Here is a 21,873-nt window from a genome sequence, read left to right as displayed (position 1 = left end):
TTAATTACAATTACAATAAATTACTAACAATCATTTTGGGAAACTATTTGGCCTATGATATTCTACTTGTAGAATATTATCAGAGAAACAAAAATATCTGTTCATAAATAAATGTATATGAAATATTTATGGCAGCTTTATTGACTATATACCTAAAGCAAAAACAACCTAAATGTCCACCAATGGCAAATGAATAAACAAATTGTGATTTTAAGATAAATGAAAATACAAACTAAACAACCAAAAAATACAACATATCAGAATTTGTGGACACAGCTGAAAGAGCAATGAGGAAAATTTATCATAAGTTCATACACAAGATGAAATGTCTCAATCTGAGCTTCTACCTTAAGAGCCTAAAAAAAAAAAGGAGCAAAATATACCTACTTACGCAGAGGAAAGGAAATAATAAAAATATGAACGATATCAATGAAATTGAAAGGAGAAAAATCAATGACACAAAAGGCTGGTTCTTTAAAAAAACATTAAATTTAACAAAACTCTAGCAAGATTGACAAAACAAAAAACAATCCCAGAAGAAACTAATTACCAATATCATGAATGGAACAGGGGTATCACTGTATCATTACAGACCTTATAGATTCTCCTTATATAACTGGAGAATCTATAAACACATAAATTTAACAACTTAAGACAGAATGGACCAATTCCTCAAAAAACACTAACACAACTCATCTAATTTGAAATCGATTCTTTGAATAGCCTTAACTATTAAGTTGAATTCATAACTTTAAACTCCACCTCAAAAATATCCATATCCAGACAGTATCATTTGATAATTATTCAGAATATTTAAAGGAGAATTAACAATTGCACACAATTTCCCCGAAAAAAACAGAAGAGGAAACTCATTCATTCTCAGAAACACAGGAAGAGAATTTTTGAACTTGATAAAGAATACCTATAAAAATTAGAGCTAGTATTATAGTTAACTAAAGGCCCAGTGCATGGAATTCGTGCACTCTGGGGGGGGGGGTTGTCCCTCAGCCTGGCCTGTGCCCTCTTGCAGTCCTCAGGGGATGTCCGACTGATGGCTTAGGATGTCAGTTGGACATCCTTAGCACTGCCACAGCGGCAGGAGAGGCTCCTGCCACCATCGCTGCGTTCACCAGCCATAAGCCCAGCTCTGGCTGAGCAATGCTTGCCCTGTGGGAACGCACTGACCACCAGGGGGCAGCTCCTGCATTGAGTGTCTGCCCCCTGGTGGTCAGTGTGCATCACAGCTACCGGTCATTCCGCCATTTCATCGATTATATAGGATGGGGCAAAACTGAATGCTTTCCTCCTAAAATCAGGAAAATGGCAAAAATGCCTAAGCTTACCATTCTTATTCAACACAGTGATGGAAGTTTTAGCCAGTGCATAAGGAAGAAAAAACAGAAATAAAAGGCATACAAATCAGAAAGGATGAAATAAAGCTGCCTCATTTGTAGATGACATGACTGCCTATGTAGAAAATGCCATGGAATCTATTAAAATGGGGAGGGTTAGAGAAAGAGATAGACAGAAATATATGGAAGAAGCCCAGACAGTATGGCTCAGTGGTTGAGCATTGACCTATGAACAAGGAGATCGTGGTTCAATATCAGATGAGGGCACATGCCCAGGTTGCAGGGGGTGTGCAGGAGGCAGCCAATCAATGATTCTCATCATTGATGTTTCTCTCTCTCTCTTTGAAATCAATAAAAATATATTAAAGAAAAAAATGTGTTATTTAAGCTTTAAGAGTAATCAGTAGAATAGGTTTAAAATATATAACTTTAGAAAAAATGGATTAAGAAAATCTTGATCAATAGCAACAAAGTAGAAAGGGGCACAGGAGGAATCAAACCATGCAAAGTAAGTAGTAAACAACAGTAAATGTGAATTGGCTAAACTCCTTTACTCTATGAAGTGTCTCACACCAAATAGAAAAAAAACCTCAACATAAAGCCCACTATATATTATTTATAGTAAGTAAAATGAATCAAAACATGATGTTGAAAGAACAAAATAATGCTTTAAAATCTAGGAAGCAAAAAATATAATTTTAAATAGATAAATCTACACTCATAGGTACTGACACTTTAAAAATGAATATATCAGCCCTAACAGGTTTGGCTTGGTGTATAGAGAAGATTGGCCTGTGGACTGAAGGGTCTCAGGTTCAGTTCCGGTGGTCAAGGGCATGTACCTTGGTTGTGGGCACATCCCCAGTAGGGGGTGTGCAGGAGGCAGCTGATCAATGTTTCTCTCTCATTGATGTTTCTAACTCTCTATCCCTCTCCCTTCCTCTCTGTAAAAAGTCAATAAAATATATATATATAAAAATAAAAAAAATAAAAATGAATAAATCAGATAGGTAAAAAAAATAAGGAAGTAGGACATTTGTGTAAATATAATTATAGTAAGCCTATTCTAACATATATCTCCAGACCTAAAGACAAACTACACATTCTTTTAAAATATACATAAAACATGTAAACAATTAAATATAAAAGTCCAAAGAGGTCTTAAAAAATTCTAAAACGAAGTTATAAAGACCACAATTATTGCCAGGCCAGTGTGGCTCAGTGGTTGAACATCGACCTACGAACCAAGAGGTCACGGTTGAATTCCTGGTCAGGGTACATGACTGGATTGGGGGCATGTTTGGAGGTTCTTCAAAAAATTAAAAATAGAACTAGTATGATCTAGCAATTCCACTTCTGGGTATTTATCTGAAGAAAACAAAAACACCTAACTTAGAAATACATATGTACTTCCATGTTCACTGCACTATTATTTCTAATAGCCAAGATACGGAAACAGAAATCTAAGTGTTCATCAATGGATAAATGGAAAATGTGATATATACACAATGGAATATTAAGCCATAAAGAAAGGAAGTAAATCCTGTCACTTGCAACAATATGGATGAAACCTGAGGGCTATTCAAAGTGAAATAAGCTCACAGACACAGAGAATAGATTGACAGTTGCCAGAGATAGGAAGTGTTAATGGATGGGTGAAATGGGTGATGGAGGGTCAGAAGGTACAAACATCCAGTTAAAAAAATTTGTAACTATGTACAATAGGAATGTTAACTAGACTTATTGTGTGATCATTTCACAACATACTATATAATAAAAGCCTAATATGCAAATTGACCATCATTCCAACACACAAGATGGCTGCCCCCATGTGGTCAAAGATGGCTGCCACAAGATGGCCAGCAGGGGAGGGCATTTGGGAGGGACCAGGCCTGCAAGAGAGGGCAGTTGGGGGAAATCAGGCCTGCAGGGGAGGGCAGTTAGGGGTGACCAGGCCTGCAGGGGAGGGCAGTTGGGAGGGACCCAGGCCTGCAGGGGAGGGAAGTTGGGGGGGAACAGCCCTGCAGGGGAGGGCAGTTGGGGGGAACCAGGCCTGAAAGGGAGGGCAGTTGGGGGAGATCAGACCTGCAGGGGAGGGCAGTTAGGGGTGATCAGGCCTGCAGGGGAAGACAGTTGGGAGAACCCAGGCCTGTTCAGGAGGGCAGTAGGGGGGGACCAGCCCTGCAGGGGAGGGCAGTTGGGGGACCAGGCCTGCAGGGGAGGGCAGTTGGGGGTGACAGGACCTGCAGGGGAAGGAAGTTGGGGGGGACTAGGCCTGCAGGGGAGGACAGTTAGGGGCAATTGGGCCAGCAGGAAAGGGCAGTTAGGGGTGAGCAGACTGGCAAGGGAGGGCAGTTAGGGGTGACCAGGCCAGCAGGGGAGGGCAGTTGGGGGCAACCAGGCCTGCAGGGGAGCAGTTAGGCATAGATCTGGCTGGCAGGGGCGTGGTTAGGGGGTGATCAGGCTGGCAGGCAGAAGCGGTTAGGAGCAATCAGGCAGGCGAGTGGTTGGGAGCCAACAGTCCTGGATTGTGAGAGGGATCCCAGATTGGAAAGGGTGCAGGCTGGGCTGAGGGACACCACCACTCCTGTGCACGAATTTCGTGCACCAGACCTCTAGCATACAAATATCAAATCATTATGTTGTATACCTAAAACTAATATAATGCTATTTTTTTTTAAAAAAAAAAGAGTGAAAGAGATAGGAACAATAAGAGCTGACAATTCTATAAAAAAAGAAAATAAATCCCAGAGACTCTTAGAATAAGGAAATGTCAAGTATAGACATCATGTAGAACATAATTACTCCAGCACTACCTCCTACCCAAATATACCCATACACATACCTTGAGCACATAACACTGGCAGCCAAAGCCTCTGCCATGAAAATCTGAGGTTTATTCTCTAGGGAAATAAATGAAAGAAGCCTTGGACTTGAAGATAAAGGCACAGGAAAGGGGTGAGGCTGCATATCTACCCCCCAAAACAGATAACTTAAAATTTAGTTGTTGAATGGTCCTAGAAAATAGAACCCCACTTACATTTGGGGATTTGTTAGCTAAAAACCCCACTTTCTTGCCTAACATTCTAAAATAATTTTGCCTGAAGCCTTACCCATAAAAAATACTTTGTAATCAGCTTTTTAATGCCCTACTCTTGAAATAAACAAAATAAATTCCTTATAATTTATTTTTTGCTATTAAGGTAACTGAATCCAATTTTATCATTACCCTATTAAAAAAAAAAGTACAGCCACCCAGCTATAAAGATGATAATGCATACCTATGATTAGTTTTGAGCAATTTTTCCTAATTATCCTCTATGCAATGGTTATACTTCCAAACATTAGTTCCCTCATAGATTATAATAGAGAATAAGGAAGATGTTAAGACAATTCCCAAACAAAAGGTGATCCCAAAATCCAGACCCGAACACAAACGTTAGGGCAAATTAGTATAATAAAAATTTCAATACAAAATCTTACATGTTTATCTTTCCTTTCTATAACATCTTGCTTTTGTTTGCATTTTTGAGATGTCTCCTTAATATCTGTTGCCTGTAAGATTGAACCAGAAGGGGAAAGATGTTAACAACTCAAGCAAAATAAATTATGTGCTTCACCCATCCAAATATTAATTGTTATGTAAGTTAACCCACAATGCTTTTCCATGATTTCTTTCAAACCAAATATATCATTACCACCAAAAAAAAACACACACGTTATCTGCAAATCTATAGGAGGTTATTCCTATGGGTATTAAAAACAACTGTAGCAATACGCAGACATGTTTTTTAGTCTCTTCACATTTATTTTCTCATGTTCTTTCATCTGATCCTAAAAACAATCCTATAAGATAGCAGAGTCCATAGTTTAAACTATTCTCAGGAATATTACTTGAATTCTCTTATAATTAATCACTTTTGTTTTCCTCTTTTTATATCTTGATATTTCTATAAAGTAGCAACCTTCTAACAGTGATGATTAGAACGTTGCAAGCCCTATGGTGGTACAATTTCTAGTTAAAAAACTTAAGGAGCCAACCCTACATGTCTTGCAAAATATTTTTTGTATGTACTAAAATAAAATACAGAAGTCCAAAATTGAGCCAGGAAAGTACCTTTGCTTTGATTTGAGCCTCCAAATTGTGACGCTGCATTTCTATTTCTTCAATTCGACGTGTTATAGGAATCTGCCCATCTTTAAGTTTTCTTACTTCATCCTTTACTCGGTCACGAGCTAGTTTTACTTCTTCATATTCCTGACGAACATTTTCATATTCCTTGCAATTATTAAAAAAAAACCCAGTAAGTTATGCACTACTAGCTTAAACTAACACATATACTAACATCAAGGTAAAAGCTGAAACTAAATCTATGAAAAGACTGTTTTGATATCCACTTGACAGCTCTATTAATATAACATTTGCCCCCTGAAACAACTTCAGAAATGGTGAATACGAACACAATGATTTACTAAGAGTCTTGAAACTCATTGAGCATTTATCTCCATCAGTAGTTTGGACTCTGATATCCATCTCTTCCTGTTTCTGATATCCTAATGGCTAGTAAAATGAGGTTCTCCTCTAGTCTCTTAGTAGAGAAGGGATACAGGAATGTATAAAGAAGCAAAAGAAACTCAGTTATAGAAAATAAAAATGAAAAAAAGTGTATGACAAAAGGAAAATGAGTAAAAAAAAACACACAAAAAGAAGCATGCAGGTGAAAATGATGCTTGTTATGTCACAGACATTAATAAAAATAAGTGGAGCACTAAGATGAAGTTAAAAAGAACATAAGTAAACATTAAAGTAAAGCAAAAAAGAAAGAAAAAAGACTGATGTCAATATCCTATCTAATAAAAGAGTAATATGCAAATTGACCGTCACTCCAAGACACAAGATGGCCACCCCCATGTGGTCAAAGATGGCTGCCCCCATGTGGACACAAAAGATGGCTGCCACAAGATGGCCAGCAGGGGAGGGCAGTTGGGGGAGACCAGGCCAGCAAGGGAGGGCAGTTGGGGGGAACCCAGGCCTGCAGGGGAGGGCAGTTTGGGGGGACCAGGCCTGCAGGGGAGGACAGTTGGGGGGGGGCCCAGGCCTGCAGGGGAGGGCAGTTGGGGGGGACCAGGCCTGCAGGGGAGGGCACTTGGGGGGGGCAGGCCTGCAGGGCGGGCAGTTAGGGGTAACCAGGCCAGCAGGGGAGGGCAGTTAGGGGTAACCAGGCCAGCAGGGGAGGGCAGTTAGGGGTGACCGGGCCAGCAGGGGAGGGCAGTTGGGGGCGACCAGGCCTACAGGGGAGGACAGTTAGGGGCAATCGGGCCGGCCGGGGAACAGTTAGGTGTCAATCAGGCTGGCAGGGGAGTGGTTAGGGGGTAATCAGGCTGGCAGGCAGAAGTGGTTAGGGACAATCAGGCAGAGGCAGGCAAGCGGCTGGGAGCCAGCAGTCCTGAATTGTGAGAGGGATGTCCAATGGCCCAGTGGGATTGGGCCTAAACGGGCGGTTGGACATCCCTCAAGGGGTCCCAGATTGGAGAGGGTGCAGGCTGGGCTGAGGGACACCACCCCTCCCCCCTGCACGAATTTCGTGCCCCTGGCCTCTAGTTAGAAAATAAAAGAGAAACTGAAGACTTTGTAAAACAAAGATAAAGTAAGTGCAAGAGTACTAATGGATACAGAAAAATGTAATAAAAATGAGTGGAAGAATGGAAAAAGTTTAATAATGGAATTATGAGACAGGGTAGGGTGAAGTAACAGCAGGGGGTGAGAGGGACAAAAATAGAGGCACATATTTATCCACTCTAGTAACAATTATTTCCATCCTAACCCTGGAACAAACATTATAAAACTTTTTTCTTTCTTTTCACCCACTGTAAAGGAATGCAATGAGGGAACTGAATCTTTAGCTCAAACTGCAGTCATAAATAATAAAATATACATCACACAGTGATTAGAAACAGTAGCCTCAAAAAACTTATGAAGCACGTGAGTCGAAGATTACAGCTTATATTCTTCAGCTACCTGTCTATAGCCGAATTTGATATTAAAAGCACACTCCCAAGTAAATTTTTTCGTGACCGGAGGCCACTCAAGAATTTAATTTTTACATGTGTAAACATTTTTATATCATCACCATTTTATAAAACAAAGCTCTCTGTTAAGGACAAAAATTCGGAAGAAATCCCAGATTTGAGTCCTTAGACTTAGTAAACTGTCACTTGTAGCACACAGCTATATAACAACACAGAGACAGATACATTTTATTATATACTAGAGGCCCAGTGCACAAAAATTCGTGCACTGGGGTGGGGGAGTCTCTCAGCCCAGCCTGCATGCTCCACAATCCGGGACCCCTTGGGTAGGGTCCAGTCCCATCGCAGCATGGCTCTGGTTCCCCGAGCCTGCGGGCCGGAACCAAGAGGCCAGTCCAATTGCAGCATGTGGGCAGGAGGAGGGACCAAGATTCCCAGATCGCAGCATGGCTCTGGTTCCCCGGAATTGCGGGCGGGGGGAGGGACCAAGAGGCCAGTCTGATGGCAGCATGGCCCTGGTTCCCCGGAATTGCGGGCGGGGGGAGGGACCCAGAGGCCAGTCCAATGGCAGCATGGCTCCATTCCCAAAGCTCCCTCCTGCCGCCACACTGTGGGCGGCCGGGACCCAGGACTGACTACCGCTGCACCGGCCGGGACCCAGGACTGACTTCCGCCACGCCAGCTGAGACCCAGGACTGACTTTCACCGCACCGGCCGGGACCCTAGCCTGGTGTTCGGTGGTCTGGACGTTTAGGTCGTGACGGCCCTGGCTCTTTATATATTAGGATTATAAAAGCAAGAATGAACAAAAGCACCTAATTGGAATTTGAGTCCTCCTTTCTAACTTTTCTTCTACTTCAAGAATCACTATTTTTGCCTCTAATAACTAAGAACTTACCACCCATGGCCTTTTAGCTTCAAGCATCTCAATCAAATCTAAATGTCGTTTACGTTCATAGAACCTCTCCACATCTTGTTTATATCTTTCATTCCTCTGAACCATTTTCTCTAGATATTCCGTTTTCTCTTTGCATGAGGTCTAAAAGAAATATTTGTTTACACTATTAGTTTAACTGAAAAAAGATAACACGTCAAATTTTTTAATAATAAAAAATGTATTTTATTTAACAAAATTTTACAGTAAAGAATTCCACAGAAGTTCTTAAAAACTATGTAAAACAGTCCTAGCCAGTTTTGCTCAGTGGATAAAGCGTCAGCCTGTAGACCAGAGCCCCAGGTTCTATTCTGGTCAAAGGCATGTACCTTGGTTGCAGGCTCCTCCCCAGCCTGGGCCCTGGTCGGAGTATGTGCAGGAGGCAACCAATGGATGTGTCTCTCTCACATCCATGTTTCTGTCTTTCCCTCTCTCTTCCACTCTCACTAAAAATCAATGGGAAAATATCCTCAGGTGAGGATTAACAAACAAAACAACAACAACAAAAAAACTATGGAAAATGTGCACATGTAAGCTCTGGTCTAGGCACTATAATTTATTAGTCATGTGACTCTGAGGAAGCCCTGCCACCTCACTGAGCCTGGACTTTTCTCACTTAAAGAGAAGAAAGTTAACTGCCTCATTCATCTCAAGGGTAGAAGCAGTTCACTTGCTTTGGATAAAAGCTCATAAACTGTAATGTGATATACAAATGAAAATATTAATGTTATGAACACCCATAATGTAAGGACTTAGAAATGAGATGAAGAAAAGCTACTGCAAAATAACAAATACAAAGATGTACTTAGATTTTAGTATAATATATGCTTTTTTTCTTTCACATGACAGTAGGTAATTTCAGTAAGTGTTTCAGATGGGAATATTAGATTGTTTGATGTGGGGATGGTAAAAAGAGATCTGAAAGTAAAATAATTACAACTCCTTTGGTCATTCACTCTGAATAAGTGTAATAATAAAAATTATACTAAATTATAACAAAAACATATTATAAAGTATAGACAGTTACAGTACAAGAAAAAACATTTATAAGATATCTTATTACAAAAACTTACAGAATTATTTTAGTTTCTAGGCCCTGAGAAATGATTCATTAAGTAAAACACCTTTACAAACAATATGCAAAAAGAGACATTTTAATTTATGTTTTATTAAAGGTGAAAAAAAATCAACACTTCTACTAAATGTATAGTTTTCTTACAAAGTCTACCCTCATACAACTGAAATAATATCAGAACTGGCTGAACAGAGACACTATATTAAAAACTGTATGGTATTTGCTGCACTATCCAAAGCCTTACAAAATGCCTGGCACATAGTAGGTATTTAATAAATATTAAGTAAGAGAATAATACTGAAACTTGTGAGACAAAAATACTTTGTAATACTATTATTAGTTCCTTAGAAATTCAATAACATATATTTGATGAAATGATAGTAAAAAATTTCAAACATTACATTTTTCAAGTCTATTCTCACTTTTTGTAGCTTAATTTAATTAATGTTAGCAATACAATCCTGCATGAAAAAAATCACAAATATATGAATTTACTCAATGGATCAGAACTCACTTTTCCACATTTTGAGACACAGAAATCAACAAGGGGCAATTAAAATGAGTTGTCCATTTACAAATACCTCTAGTTGTTTTTCTTTCTCCCTGAAGTTTTTGAGTTCACAGTGATATCTATGCATTTCTGGAGGACCAATTGACTTCTCAGTAGCTTCAAGTAGTTCAATTTTACTGAGTTTTGCAAATTCTCCAACTTTATCCTAGAGCACAAAACTTAAATATCAGCAACTATTATCATTTATAAATATCTCCAAAATATTTTTCACTCAATGATCACTCTTGTCAAGATGAAATAAAAGAAAAAAATGTTTTGAGATATGCTCTTAATATAAACTGTGTCCTTTCACATATTATTCTTTAAAATAATAGAAATAAACTTATCTATATATATAAAAGCCTAAGCAACCGAACGACCGGTCAACCGGTTGCTATTTTGCGTACTGACGACCTGGGGGAAGATGCTCAATGCAGGAGTTGCCCCCTGGTGGTCAGTGCACTCCCACTTGGGGAGCACTGCTCAGCTGACTGATGGGTGCCAGACACCAGGCTCACGGTTAGCAAGTGCAGCTGCGGCAGCGTGAGCTTCTCCTGCCTCCGCAGCAGCACTAACGAACAGCAGCCATGGTAGGCGTAGTGAGGCAGGGATGAGCAGGAGCGGAGCGGTGCGGCACCAGCCCAGGCTCAGGCTCCTCCCCGGCCGCCTGCTGCTTCGCACACTGCTACATCCCCCGAGGGGCCCCGGATTGCGAGAGGGCGCAGGCCAGGCTGAGGGACCCCACCGGTGCACAAATCTGTGTACCAGGCCTCTAATATAGCATAAAAAGGAAACATTATATACCAAGCTTTCCTATCTTTACATTTAATTCTCTCATACCTGAGGTAGAAACTGGCAAAGATTGCCCACTTGAATATTTAAGGCTGCAACTTGCTCTTCTACTACTTTCTGGGTTGTCGATTTTTTGTTGATGAACCAAAAGGACTGATTTTTTGCCACATCAATCTCACGAGTAATTACAAGATTTCCAGAACTCCTGAACCTAGTTAAAAAATAATTTAAAAACATTTATATTCAAAATACATACATTATTTCAGAAATAAAATTTTCAAAATACTCGTGCACCAAAGGTTGCCGAACAAGGTTATTATAATTTTTATTCCTTATGATATTTTTGTCCATCTAGAGAAGAAAACTTTGACATTTTATTAGTATTAACACATAATTTAGTACTCTTTTCAACATTCAAAATTATTTAAACTTAAAAGAAAATTGAAATAAATTCCAATACTAATTCCCAAACACTGCCAGAGGATTCACATATCTGAAGTTATTTATCCTTTAATCATTATGCTATTCTCCAATCAGATTGCAATTCAAAATGGGCTGATATATAAAAGCATGTAACAGTCAAACCTTGAAAATCCCTCTACTTGGGAAATGTATGAATGAAACCAATTCTTGCGTACATATTTCCAGACATCAAAACTAGCCTGTCCATGGCTTCTCCTCATTATGTACTCCACTATGAATTCAGAGGGGACTATATCACATGGCTATACAGGGACAGTAAATGATAAAGAACCTAAAAGAAGGGTATTTACTTATTTCTTGCTTTCAGGAGTACTACTGCACCATACTTCTCATCTGTTCATTCATCTTCTTCACTGGGAATCAGCAGCATGTGGTAGAAAGATAAATTATTGGTATCCAATAGCTATATGATAATTTATAAATGTTTTATATATATATTATACTATAATCAGAACTCTCCAAACAGTAAGATTTTAGGACTTAAAAAATGTTGTTTTAAACTTTCATTTCCAGCAGAATGAATAATAAAGTAGACTTTTTAAAATCATCTTGCTACAAACACAACAAAAATTGATAGATAAAATACTAAAATACCTTCATAAATGCACTTATGAGTTAGCATGAAAGAAATGAGTTCTGGTCAAAATCCCAAGTAGGAACCCAGGAGTGAAAAAAATTAAGTGGGTTTTCACCCTGAGGGCATTTGGCAAAAGAGTAATCTTGCACATTCATGATCTCACAGTAAAGGGGTGTTGCAAATATAGCCCAGAGCTACAAAGGTAGACAGTCTAATTAAAACCATCCCCCAAAGGCTATATACGCTCAGTGTAAGCGCAAACTAGAAATACTCCTTCACTACCACACCAGTAGCAAGGTAAATTGCCTGTCTTAAACTATGGCTTGAACTGTGAAACAAGCAAGAAAACCTCCCCCAAAAGTTACTAGCAAGTCAGTCTCAAACAGAGATGCACCTTGAAGTTAAATGACATGCCTACGGAGGTTAAAAAAACCCTCACACTGAAAATTCTATATACTGACTGAAAGTGTTCAATGGTCTGTGACAGAAGTTAATAAAAATTCTTTCTGTAGGAATCTACCTGAATCCTCAAAGAATTAACACAGATAAAGTTCAAAGATAAAGGAGCATCTCACTGGCTCACTGGAAACACACACATACACCAAAGCATCAAGAGTAAGAACTAGCAGAAATAGTAGAAAGTATAATTACATTGGAATTAATGAACTCCAGAATAAAATACATAGGTAAACGGTATTTTAAGAAAATATTGAAAATATAAGCAGTAAACAAGAAGATCTGAGAAAAAAACAAACAAAAAAACCCACACAAAATCCAAAGAGAAATGGACCTAGAATGCTACACAAAGACATAAAAAGAAGAAAAATGTGAAAGCTGTTAAGAGACATGGATGACTGAGACTGAGTAAGAAAGTCTAACATCTGTTTAATGAGTTCTAGAAGTGAGGGAAGACAGAATGGGTCATAGGCAATATTTGAAGATTTTATAAACAGATAAATTTTCCAAATCACAGGCTGAAGAATCTCATTAAATCCCAAACAAAATAAATAAAAAATAAACCCACACCTAAATATATAATGTAAAACTACAAAATACCAAAAACAGATATAATTTCAAAAACCTCCTGACAAAAAGAGAATTCCTATCAAAGAAACTACAATTAGGCTCATATCAGAAGACAATAAAATTAGCATGGGCTAAGAAAGAACCTATCAATGTAAAATTTTATATCTAGCAAATACAGCTTTCAAGATAAAGCAATATTACATCATTTTCAGACAAAAACTAAGTGTTCCACATTAAAAGGAACTATGAAGAATGTCCTCTAGCAGAAAAAGATCCCAAAGGGAAGAACAAAAATGCAAGAAAGAATGAAAAGCAAGGCAAAGAGAAAATGTGTGGGGCAATTCTAGACAAACACAGACAGTATAAACTAATAATAGATATGTCTTTCATGATCTTATTCAGTAGGAAGATAAAGATATTTAATTAACATTAGTCTCTAATTAAAGTTATTAAGGGACTTGTAGTCAAGATGGCAGAGTAGGCAAAAGGTGTGCTCACTTCCTCCCATGACCACACCAAAATTACCAAACAACCATCAGTGACACCTGAAGACTAGCTAAAAAGAAGTCCGATAACCATAACGAAGGATATAAAAAAGAAGCCACAAAGAAAGACTAGTAGGAGGGATGGAGACATGGTATGGCAATGAACTATCTTGGCTGTAGAGATTCCCTGAGGAGCACATAGGGTCCCAGTTCCACACTCAGGTCCTCAACCTGGGGCACCAGTGCCAGGAAGAGAAGTCTCCATAACAGCTGGCTGTGAAAACCAACATGGACTGCATCTGAGTGAGACAGAGATCTACTGGAGTCCCAGGCCTTCCTCTTGTGGGGCCCATTTACAGACTTCCTCACTCACAGATGGACTTGCTCTGCAGTCCAGTGAGGGGCAGCAGCTTGAAGAGCACCAGGGACATATGGGGAGAAACAAAATTGACTGGCTTCAGGGAGAGGGCCAGGAGTGGGGATTGGAGTAAGGGTATATCTTTCCTAGGATGTAAATGCTGGCAGATACCATTACTCCTCTGTTAACCCCTTCTTCACCCAGACAGCAGGTGCAGGCAGGCACCAAATCTGTGATCTCCATTAATCTGGTTAACACCATTTTCCTTGCCTGGTGATTCCCTAAGACCACAGCCAAACTCAAGCACCAGCCCAAGCCACTTCCAACAGCTTTTCCACCCAAGCATCTGGCCTTGGCTAGTGCTGCACTTTCCTAAAATCTCTCAAAGGCCTCCAATTAGGCAGGAGCTGAATTCAGTGTGTCCTGTGCCTCTTGCTAAATGGGCCCCAATTCCAGCACAAGCAGCACCCAGTCTCACTTTACACTGTAACTCCCATCAGGTGGCCATAAGACTGGAATAAGCTGTGGCCTGGAACATAGTTTCAACTAGAAGCAGCTGGCTTCAGCTCACATGGTGGTGCCCACCAAAGGGTCCCAAGCATGGCACAAGTAGCGGCCAGCCTTGGTTCGAAGCATAGTCTCTCCCAAGATCCTCTAAGACCAACACGAGCAACAACTAACCATAGATTGTTTTGCAGCTTCCACTAGATGACTCCAAGCCAGGCACAAAACACGGCTGACCAAAGTCAGCGCCAGAGCCCCTCCTAAGAGCCTCCAGAACAGTGGTTCTCAACCTTTTTAATGCCGCGACCCTTTAATACAGTTCCTCATGTTGTGGTGACCCCCAACCATAAAATTATTTTCGTTGCTACTTCATAACTGTAATTTTGCTACTGTTAATGAATCGTAATGTAAATATATGTTTTCTGATGGTCTTAGGCTCTACAGCAGCGGTTCAGGGTTGCCTAAGACCATCAGAAAACACAGGGTCGCCTAAGACCATCAGAAAACACAGGGTCGCCTAAGACCATCGGAAAACACAGATATTTACATTACGATTCATAACAGTAGCAAAATTACAGTCATGAAGTAGCAACAAAAATAATTTTATGGTTGGGGGTCACCACAACATGAGGAACTGTATTAAAGGGTCGCGGCATTAGAAAGGTTGAGAGCCACTGCTCTAGAACCAACAAACCCAGTGGCCAGTTTCACACCACACCCAATGAGGTCCACAAACAACAACACCTGAAGGTGGATTCAGTTGGCACTAGAACCCCACTAAAGCAACTCCCACTCCATGGAGTCAGCCCCCACACAACAGCTTGTCTGCTGTAGTTGAGGCGAACCCTCAGAACCAGTCAGCATGGACAATCCCACCCACTGATGTGCCAACAACAATCAAGGCTAAACTACAACAGGAAGACACACATATACAAGGGACACTCCTGGAGCAAAGGGCTCAGATAAACAGGGAGACTGTGCCACTGGGCCTCATAGGACACCTACAACATAAGGCCTCTGCATAGACTGGGAAATGTAGATCTACCTAACACATACAAACACACACAGGGAATCAACCAAAATGAGGAGACAAAGAAACATATCCCAAATGAAAGAACAGGACAAAACTGCAGAAAAAGAACTAAATGAAATGGAGTCAAGCAATCTACCACATATAGAGTTAAAAACAAAACAAAACTGTTTATAAGGATGCTCAATAAACTTAGGTGGGAAATAGATGAACTCAGTGAGAACCTCAACAAAGATATAGAAGCTATTAAGAATACATTAGAGGGAATCAACAGCAGATTAGATGAAGCAGAGGACTGAATCAGGGATCTGAAAGACGCAGAAAACAACAAACCAGAACAGCAGAAAGATAAAAGAATTTTTAAAAATAAGGACAGTTTAAAGGACCTCTAGGACAACATCAAATGTTACAGCAGTTGCATCATAGGAGAACCAGAAGGAGATAAGAGAGAGCAAGGGATTGAAAACCATATAATGAGAACGAAATGAAATGGAGTTAAGGAAGGTGGAAAACTTCCCTATTCTGACAAAGGAAACAGACTTTCAAGTCCAGGAAGCAGAGTCCCAAACAAGATGAACTCAAAGAAGTCCACACCAAGACACATCACAATTAAAATCCCCAAAACTGAAGACAAAGAGAGAATCATAAAACTATCAAGAGAAAAGCAATTAGCTACATATAAGGGAGCTCACGTAAGACTATCAGCTGCAAAAACCTACAACAAAGATTACTCAGCAAAGATATCATTGGAATTGAAGGACAGAAAAGAGGTTCCCAGATATGGAAAAGAAAAAAGGAGTTCATTACCACTAAACCAGTATTACAGAAAATGTTGAAGGGACTTCTTTAAGCAGAAAAGATAAAAAATATGATTAAAAAATATAAGAAGCCGAGGCCGGTTTGGCTCAGTGGATGGAGCGTCGGCCTGCGGACTGGGGGGTCCCGGGTTCGATTCTGGTCGGGGGCATGTGCCTTGGTTGCGGGCGCATCCCCAGTGGGAGGTGTGCAGGAGGCAGCTGATCGATGTTTCTCTCTCATTGATGTTTCTGGCTCTCTGTCCCTCTCTCTTCCTCTCTGTAAAATATCAATAAAAATATATTTAAAAATATATATATATAAGAAAAAAACATTGAAAAAGTTAAATTCAGAGTAAAGGCAGTAGATCAACCAACTATAAACCTACTACAAAGGTTAAAAGGCAAAAGTAGAAAGATCATGTGTAATTACAATACGTTAACAGATACACAAACACACAAAAGAAGTTTAAAAAAAAACCGACAAAACATAAATCTGGACAGAATGAATAAAAAACTTTAGTAACTTTAGAATATGTTCAAAATTAAGCTACCATCAACTTAAAAACATCCAAATGGCAATAACTACATACCTACCAACAATTACTTCAAATGTAAATGGACTAAATGGTCCAATCAAAAAACACAGGGTTGCTGAACAGATTAAGAAAACCAAACCAAAAAAAAACAAGATCTGTACATATGCTTCCTTAATGAGACACACTTCAAATTGAAAGATCGACATAGACTAAAAGTAAAGGGATGTAAAAAAGATGTTTTGTGCAAGTGTAAATGAAAAATAGGCTGGGGTAGCAATACTTGTATCAGACAAAACAGATTTTAAAACAAGGCCTGTAAAAGACAAAGAAGGGCATTTTATAATGGTAAAGGAGTCAACCCAAGAAGAGGATATAACTCTAGTAAACATCCATGCTCCTAATGTAGGAGCACCTAAATATATAAAGCAAATATTGACAGACATAAAGGGAGAGATCAACAGCTATACAGTCATAGTAGGGCACTGTAACACCTCCTTGACACCCAATGATAGATTATCCAGACTTCTGTCTGGATCAAAAAGGAAACAGCAGCCTTCAATGACACACTAGACAAAATGGATTTAATTGATATTTTTAGAACATTTCACTCAAAAGCAGTAGAATATACATTCTTTTCAAGTGCACATGGAAAAATTTTCAGGACAGACCATGTTAGGCCCAAAATCAAGTTTCAATAAATTTAAAAGTAAAATCACATCAAGCATCTTTTCTGATCACATAGTATGAAACTAGAAATCAATTACAAGAAGAAAACTAGCCCTAGCTGGTTTGGCTCAGTAGATAGAGCATCAGCCTGCAGACTGAAGGGACCCAGGTTCGATTCTGGTCAAGGGCACATGCCTGGGTTTCGGGCTTGATCCCCAGTCGGGGATGTGCAGGAGGCAGCCAATTATTCGCTCTCATTATTGATGTTTCTATCTCTCTTTTCCTCTCCCTTCCTCTCTGAAATCAAGATATATTTTTTAAAAAAGAAGAAAACTAAAAAACACACAAATATGGAGGCTAAATAATGTGCTACTAAACAATGAATGGGGATAACAAGGAGATCAAAGAAGAAATCAAAAGATGCCTTTAGGCAAATGAAAATTAAAACATGATGACCCAAAAATGTGTAGGACAGAGCTAAAGCAGTTCTAAAAGGGAAATTTATAGCAATACAGCCTACCTCAAGAAAGCAAATATATCTCAAATAAACAATCTAATCTTATACCTAAAGGAACTAGAAAAATAACAACAAAGCCCAACGTGAGTAGGAGGAAGGAAATAATAAAGATCAGAGTGGAAATAAATAAAATAGTCTAAAAAAAATACAAACGATCGATGAGCTCGCTGGTTCTTTGAAAAGATAAACAAAGTGAACAACCTAAAAGAAATTAATTAAATTTCTAGAAACATACAATCTTCCAAAGCTGAATCAAGAAGAAACAGAAAACCTGAACAGACTGATAACTACTTATGAAATTGAATCAGTAATAAAAAAAAAAAACTCCCAACAAACAAAAGCTATGAACCAGATGGCTCCACAGGTGAATTTTACCAAATATTCAAAGAATGAATATCTATCTATCCTTCTCAAATTATTCCAAAAAAATCGAAGTGGAGAGAAGGCTGCAAACTTATTTTACAAGGCCAACATTACCATGATACCAAAATCAGACAAAGACACTATAAAAAAGAGGAAATTTACAGGCCAATATCCCTAATGAACAAAGATGTAAAACTCCTCAACAAAATATAAGCAAACCGAATTCAGCAATACATTAAAAAGATCACACACCATGATCAAGTAAAATTTATTCCCTGGATACAAGGTTGGTTCAATATCCGCAAATCAATTATAATGTGATACACCACATAAACAAAATGAAGAATAAAAATAATTTGATTATATCAATAGATGAAGAAAAGGCATTTGACAAAATCCAACATACATTTATGACAAAAACTCCCAGCAAACTGGGAACAGAGGAAACATACCTTAACATAATAAAGGCCATATTTGACAAATACACAATATCAAAGTCAACCCAGTTGACACCTTGATCTTGGACTCTAACCTCCGAATTGTGAGAAAATAAATTTCTGTTGTTTAAGCCACTCTGTGGTCCTATGGCAGCCCCAGCCAATTAATTCACTGGATGAATTTTGAATGTGTTGCAGTCCAACCACAAGACCTGGCACAAAGCTTGTGTATAGGTACAACTGTGAGTAAATCCATGCCCCAGGTACCATGCTCCGAATGTCTTGGTCATTTGGAGGTGTCTCCTGTGAGCTGACCTCCACCCTCCCTCCTGAGTCTCTTCTCCAGCTCTTCCTGCTACAGTATCACTTATCCTTATGAATCCCAGGGATGGGAGTTCCTCTAAGTGGCATAAAGGTGGTGGCCAGGACATGAACAACACACCAGGAGGATCTAGTCATGGAACAATTGCAAGACCTGTGTAACAGGCAGGAGGGAGTTTCATGAAGGCAGATTTCTCAGATGTTGTCTTGATGATATCACCAAGCCACACAGAAGCCATGTAGGATCCAGCTCAGTGTGTGAAAAAACCCTAACCTAGAGGATTCTTGGGTGAAGAAAAACATTTTGGCCTTTTTGAAGTACCTTTGGCTACCTCAAATTGGCCCAGGTTTTCAGGCTTGACATCATGGGACCACTCCTTTTTTTTTTTTTTTTTTTTTTTGTAGGGCTGCCTGAGTTTGTGTTCACACAGTTTCTGAGCTTGACTATCAGGAAGCAGGAGCTATGAGGGAGGCTGAGGAGTGAGGGGACAAGGACTTTGACTAGGGATGGGTTTTTTCCTGGCCATTAAGGTGGCGATCACTCATCATGGGTAAGGTGAGTTAGAAGTGGCCAGGCCCAGAGGGGCTCAAAGTATGTCCGAAGCTCCCATGGCACAGATATCCACAGTGGGATACCTCTGAAGGCTAAAGTACCCAATTTCTCTGGCTTGCCAGGGAGAAGTGGGCTTAAGTCAGACAGGCCTGGTTGTGACTCTTGCTTTGTTACTCTCTGGTTGAGAGGGCTAGAGCAAGTTACTTCAAATCTCTGAGTGACAACTTCCTCATTTATAAAATGGGGATGATGATACTAATTTCACAGTGTGGCTGCATGGATTAAGTGAAAAAAATATGCAAAGCATTTGACACATTTAAAAGGTCTTAAAAATAACAGCTGCTAAAACAAGCAAACAAACACAAACAAAGAAAAATAACAGCTGCTATTATTTCATACATCTTGGTTCTACTCAAAGCAATGCAAGAGTTTCTTTCCAAAAAGCACAAAATGTATGCTTTCATTGTTAATACTTGATCAAACTTTGATGATGTGTCCCTGCATAAAAGAGCATTGGGAGGCGGGGATGGTCTAATGGTCATTTACTGCTTATATTATTCTTATAGAATTGCAAACAGAATTGTGATATCTGTGAATATCTGAATCGCTCAAGGAAATTGAGTCACACGAGAGTTAAGGGAGGGGGCAATGTCTCATGTTTAAAATGGATAAAACTGTGCTTTCTTATTTCTCTGCCTTGTTAATGTTTAGATAGATGACACCAGATGAGGCAACCATTGAAGGTCTCAGGGCACTGCACTGACCTCTCAATGAGCCTTGTTGATACCCAGGATGTTAGTGTGGAAAGGAATCCAATGCTCCCTACTTGAGGGAAATCAAGAGACAGAGGAAGTAAAGGCAGTCAGCCAAAGCCATGCAGCCAGCGCCAAGGTACAGAGATACCTCCAAGACATTACCAGTTTCTTGGTGTGTGAAAAAATGAAAACAGAAGATAACAACAAAAACCAGCCTTGCTGGCAGCCAGACTATGATGTATTCAACTGAACACAGACAATGCCCATTGAATAGAAACAATGTGCTACAAGGACCCTCCATATCATCTACGTTTCAACAAGACAGAGAGGAAGCCACTCTGAAACCAAAAATGAGACTAAACATATCCCTTTCCAACTCACAGGAGTCCTGCTCCCGTATTAATGCTGTCTACAGACCCACTTTCATCTTTCTGCCTGCTAGATCATTATAGATAAAACTAACCAATAATGAATTAATAATTAACTATCAAATTATGGAGACCTGATCATCTAATTGCCCACCCCCTCCTTTCAACAGACTGCAATCCAGAATGGCCCCTGCTTCCCAAACCCTTTCTTAGTCTCACCAGCACAAGCACAGATCTTCTAAGAAGTCCCTCTCAACTCCTAGTTCTGGGATGCCCTGGGTTTCTCTGTAGTCTCTCCTCCCTTGCTGCAGTGAGCCAAATAAACCTAACTTAAATTAAAAAAAAAAAAAAAAGTATTTGGGAGTTGGAAGTAAATACTGAGAGGAAAATTTTAACCTTAACAAAAGACTAAAAATTAGTACAATAAATATCCATTGAAAGAAATCAGAAAAAGAGCAAAGAAGCCAAAGGTTTAAAGAAAAATTAGTAAAGATGATAGTAGAAATTAATGAAATAGAAAACAATTATATAAGACAGAAACAATTGGTCCAGTTGGCATGACTCAGTGATTGAGGATCAACCTTTGAACTAGGAGATCACAGTTTGATTCCCAGTCAGGGCACATGCCTGGGTTGAGGGCTCAATCCCCAGTTGGGGGCATGCAGGAGGCAGCCGATCAATGATTCTCTCTCATCATTGATATTTCTATCTCTCTCTCTCTCTCTCTCTCCCTCTCCCTTCCTCTCTCTGATATAAAAAAAAAGAAAAAAGAAATGGCTGCCAAGTGTGGTAAACTGATAACATCTAAGCTCGAGGAAAAAGAATACTGTAATGAATTATTGATCTCTGTCATGAAGAAGGATATGGAAAATGCAGACTGAGGTGCCAAATACTTGCTATGCATGAGATTCACCAAATTATTAACAGCGGTTATTTCTAGAAGTAAAATTATATCAAGAAGGCCTTCATTTTCAACTTTATACACTTTTATATTACATTTAGCAAGCATTACTTTCAAAATCAGTATGCACACACAGACACCTTAAATTTGTAAAAAATACTGCAACTTCATATTAAATGTTTAACAACGACATATTTCTATTTAATTATCTCCCATAAACTTATAATTTCCTTAACAATTTTTCCAAAAGGAAATTCTTATAATTTAGGTTTTAAAGATGCATTAAAAAACCTTATCTGGATTATGTATTCTTGAAATTTTCCAATATTTATGTCATAATATTATATTACTAGAGGCCCGGTGCACAAAATTCATGCACGGGAGAAGGGGTTCCCTCAGCCCAGCCTGCACCATCTCCAATCCGGGACACCTCGGGGGATGTCCCAAACCGGCAGTCAGACAT

At 39.3% G+C, this 21,873-nt stretch overlaps 1 protein-coding gene across 2 annotated transcripts in view; it reads right to left on the bottom strand.

The window, feature by feature from the left end:
• The window catches only part of SMC5 (structural maintenance of chromosomes 5), an 84,211-nt gene that overhangs the window by 45,046 nt on the left and 17,292 nt on the right, over positions 1-21,873 (bottom strand). For both annotated transcript variants that reach the window (XM_080669799.1, XM_080669800.1), the window contains exons 4-8: positions 10,782-10,944; positions 9,973-10,107; positions 8,281-8,421; positions 5,470-5,631; positions 4,836-4,907 (exon numbers count right to left, since the gene is read on the bottom strand). In XM_080669799.1, coding sequence (XP_080525925.1) covers positions 4,836-4,907; positions 5,470-5,631; positions 8,281-8,421; positions 9,973-10,107; positions 10,782-10,944 — 673 coding nt within the window. The remainder of the gene's footprint in view (positions 1-4,835; positions 4,908-5,469; positions 5,632-8,280; positions 8,422-9,972; positions 10,108-10,781; positions 10,945-21,873) is intronic.

The sequence above is a fragment of the Plecotus auritus genome (genome assembly GCF_963455305.1).
Source record: "Plecotus auritus genome assembly, chromosome: 5".
NCBI classification, from domain to species: Eukaryota; Metazoa; Chordata; class Mammalia; order Chiroptera; family Vespertilionidae; genus Plecotus; species Plecotus auritus.
This window is presented reverse-complemented; position numbering and strand designations above follow the sequence as displayed.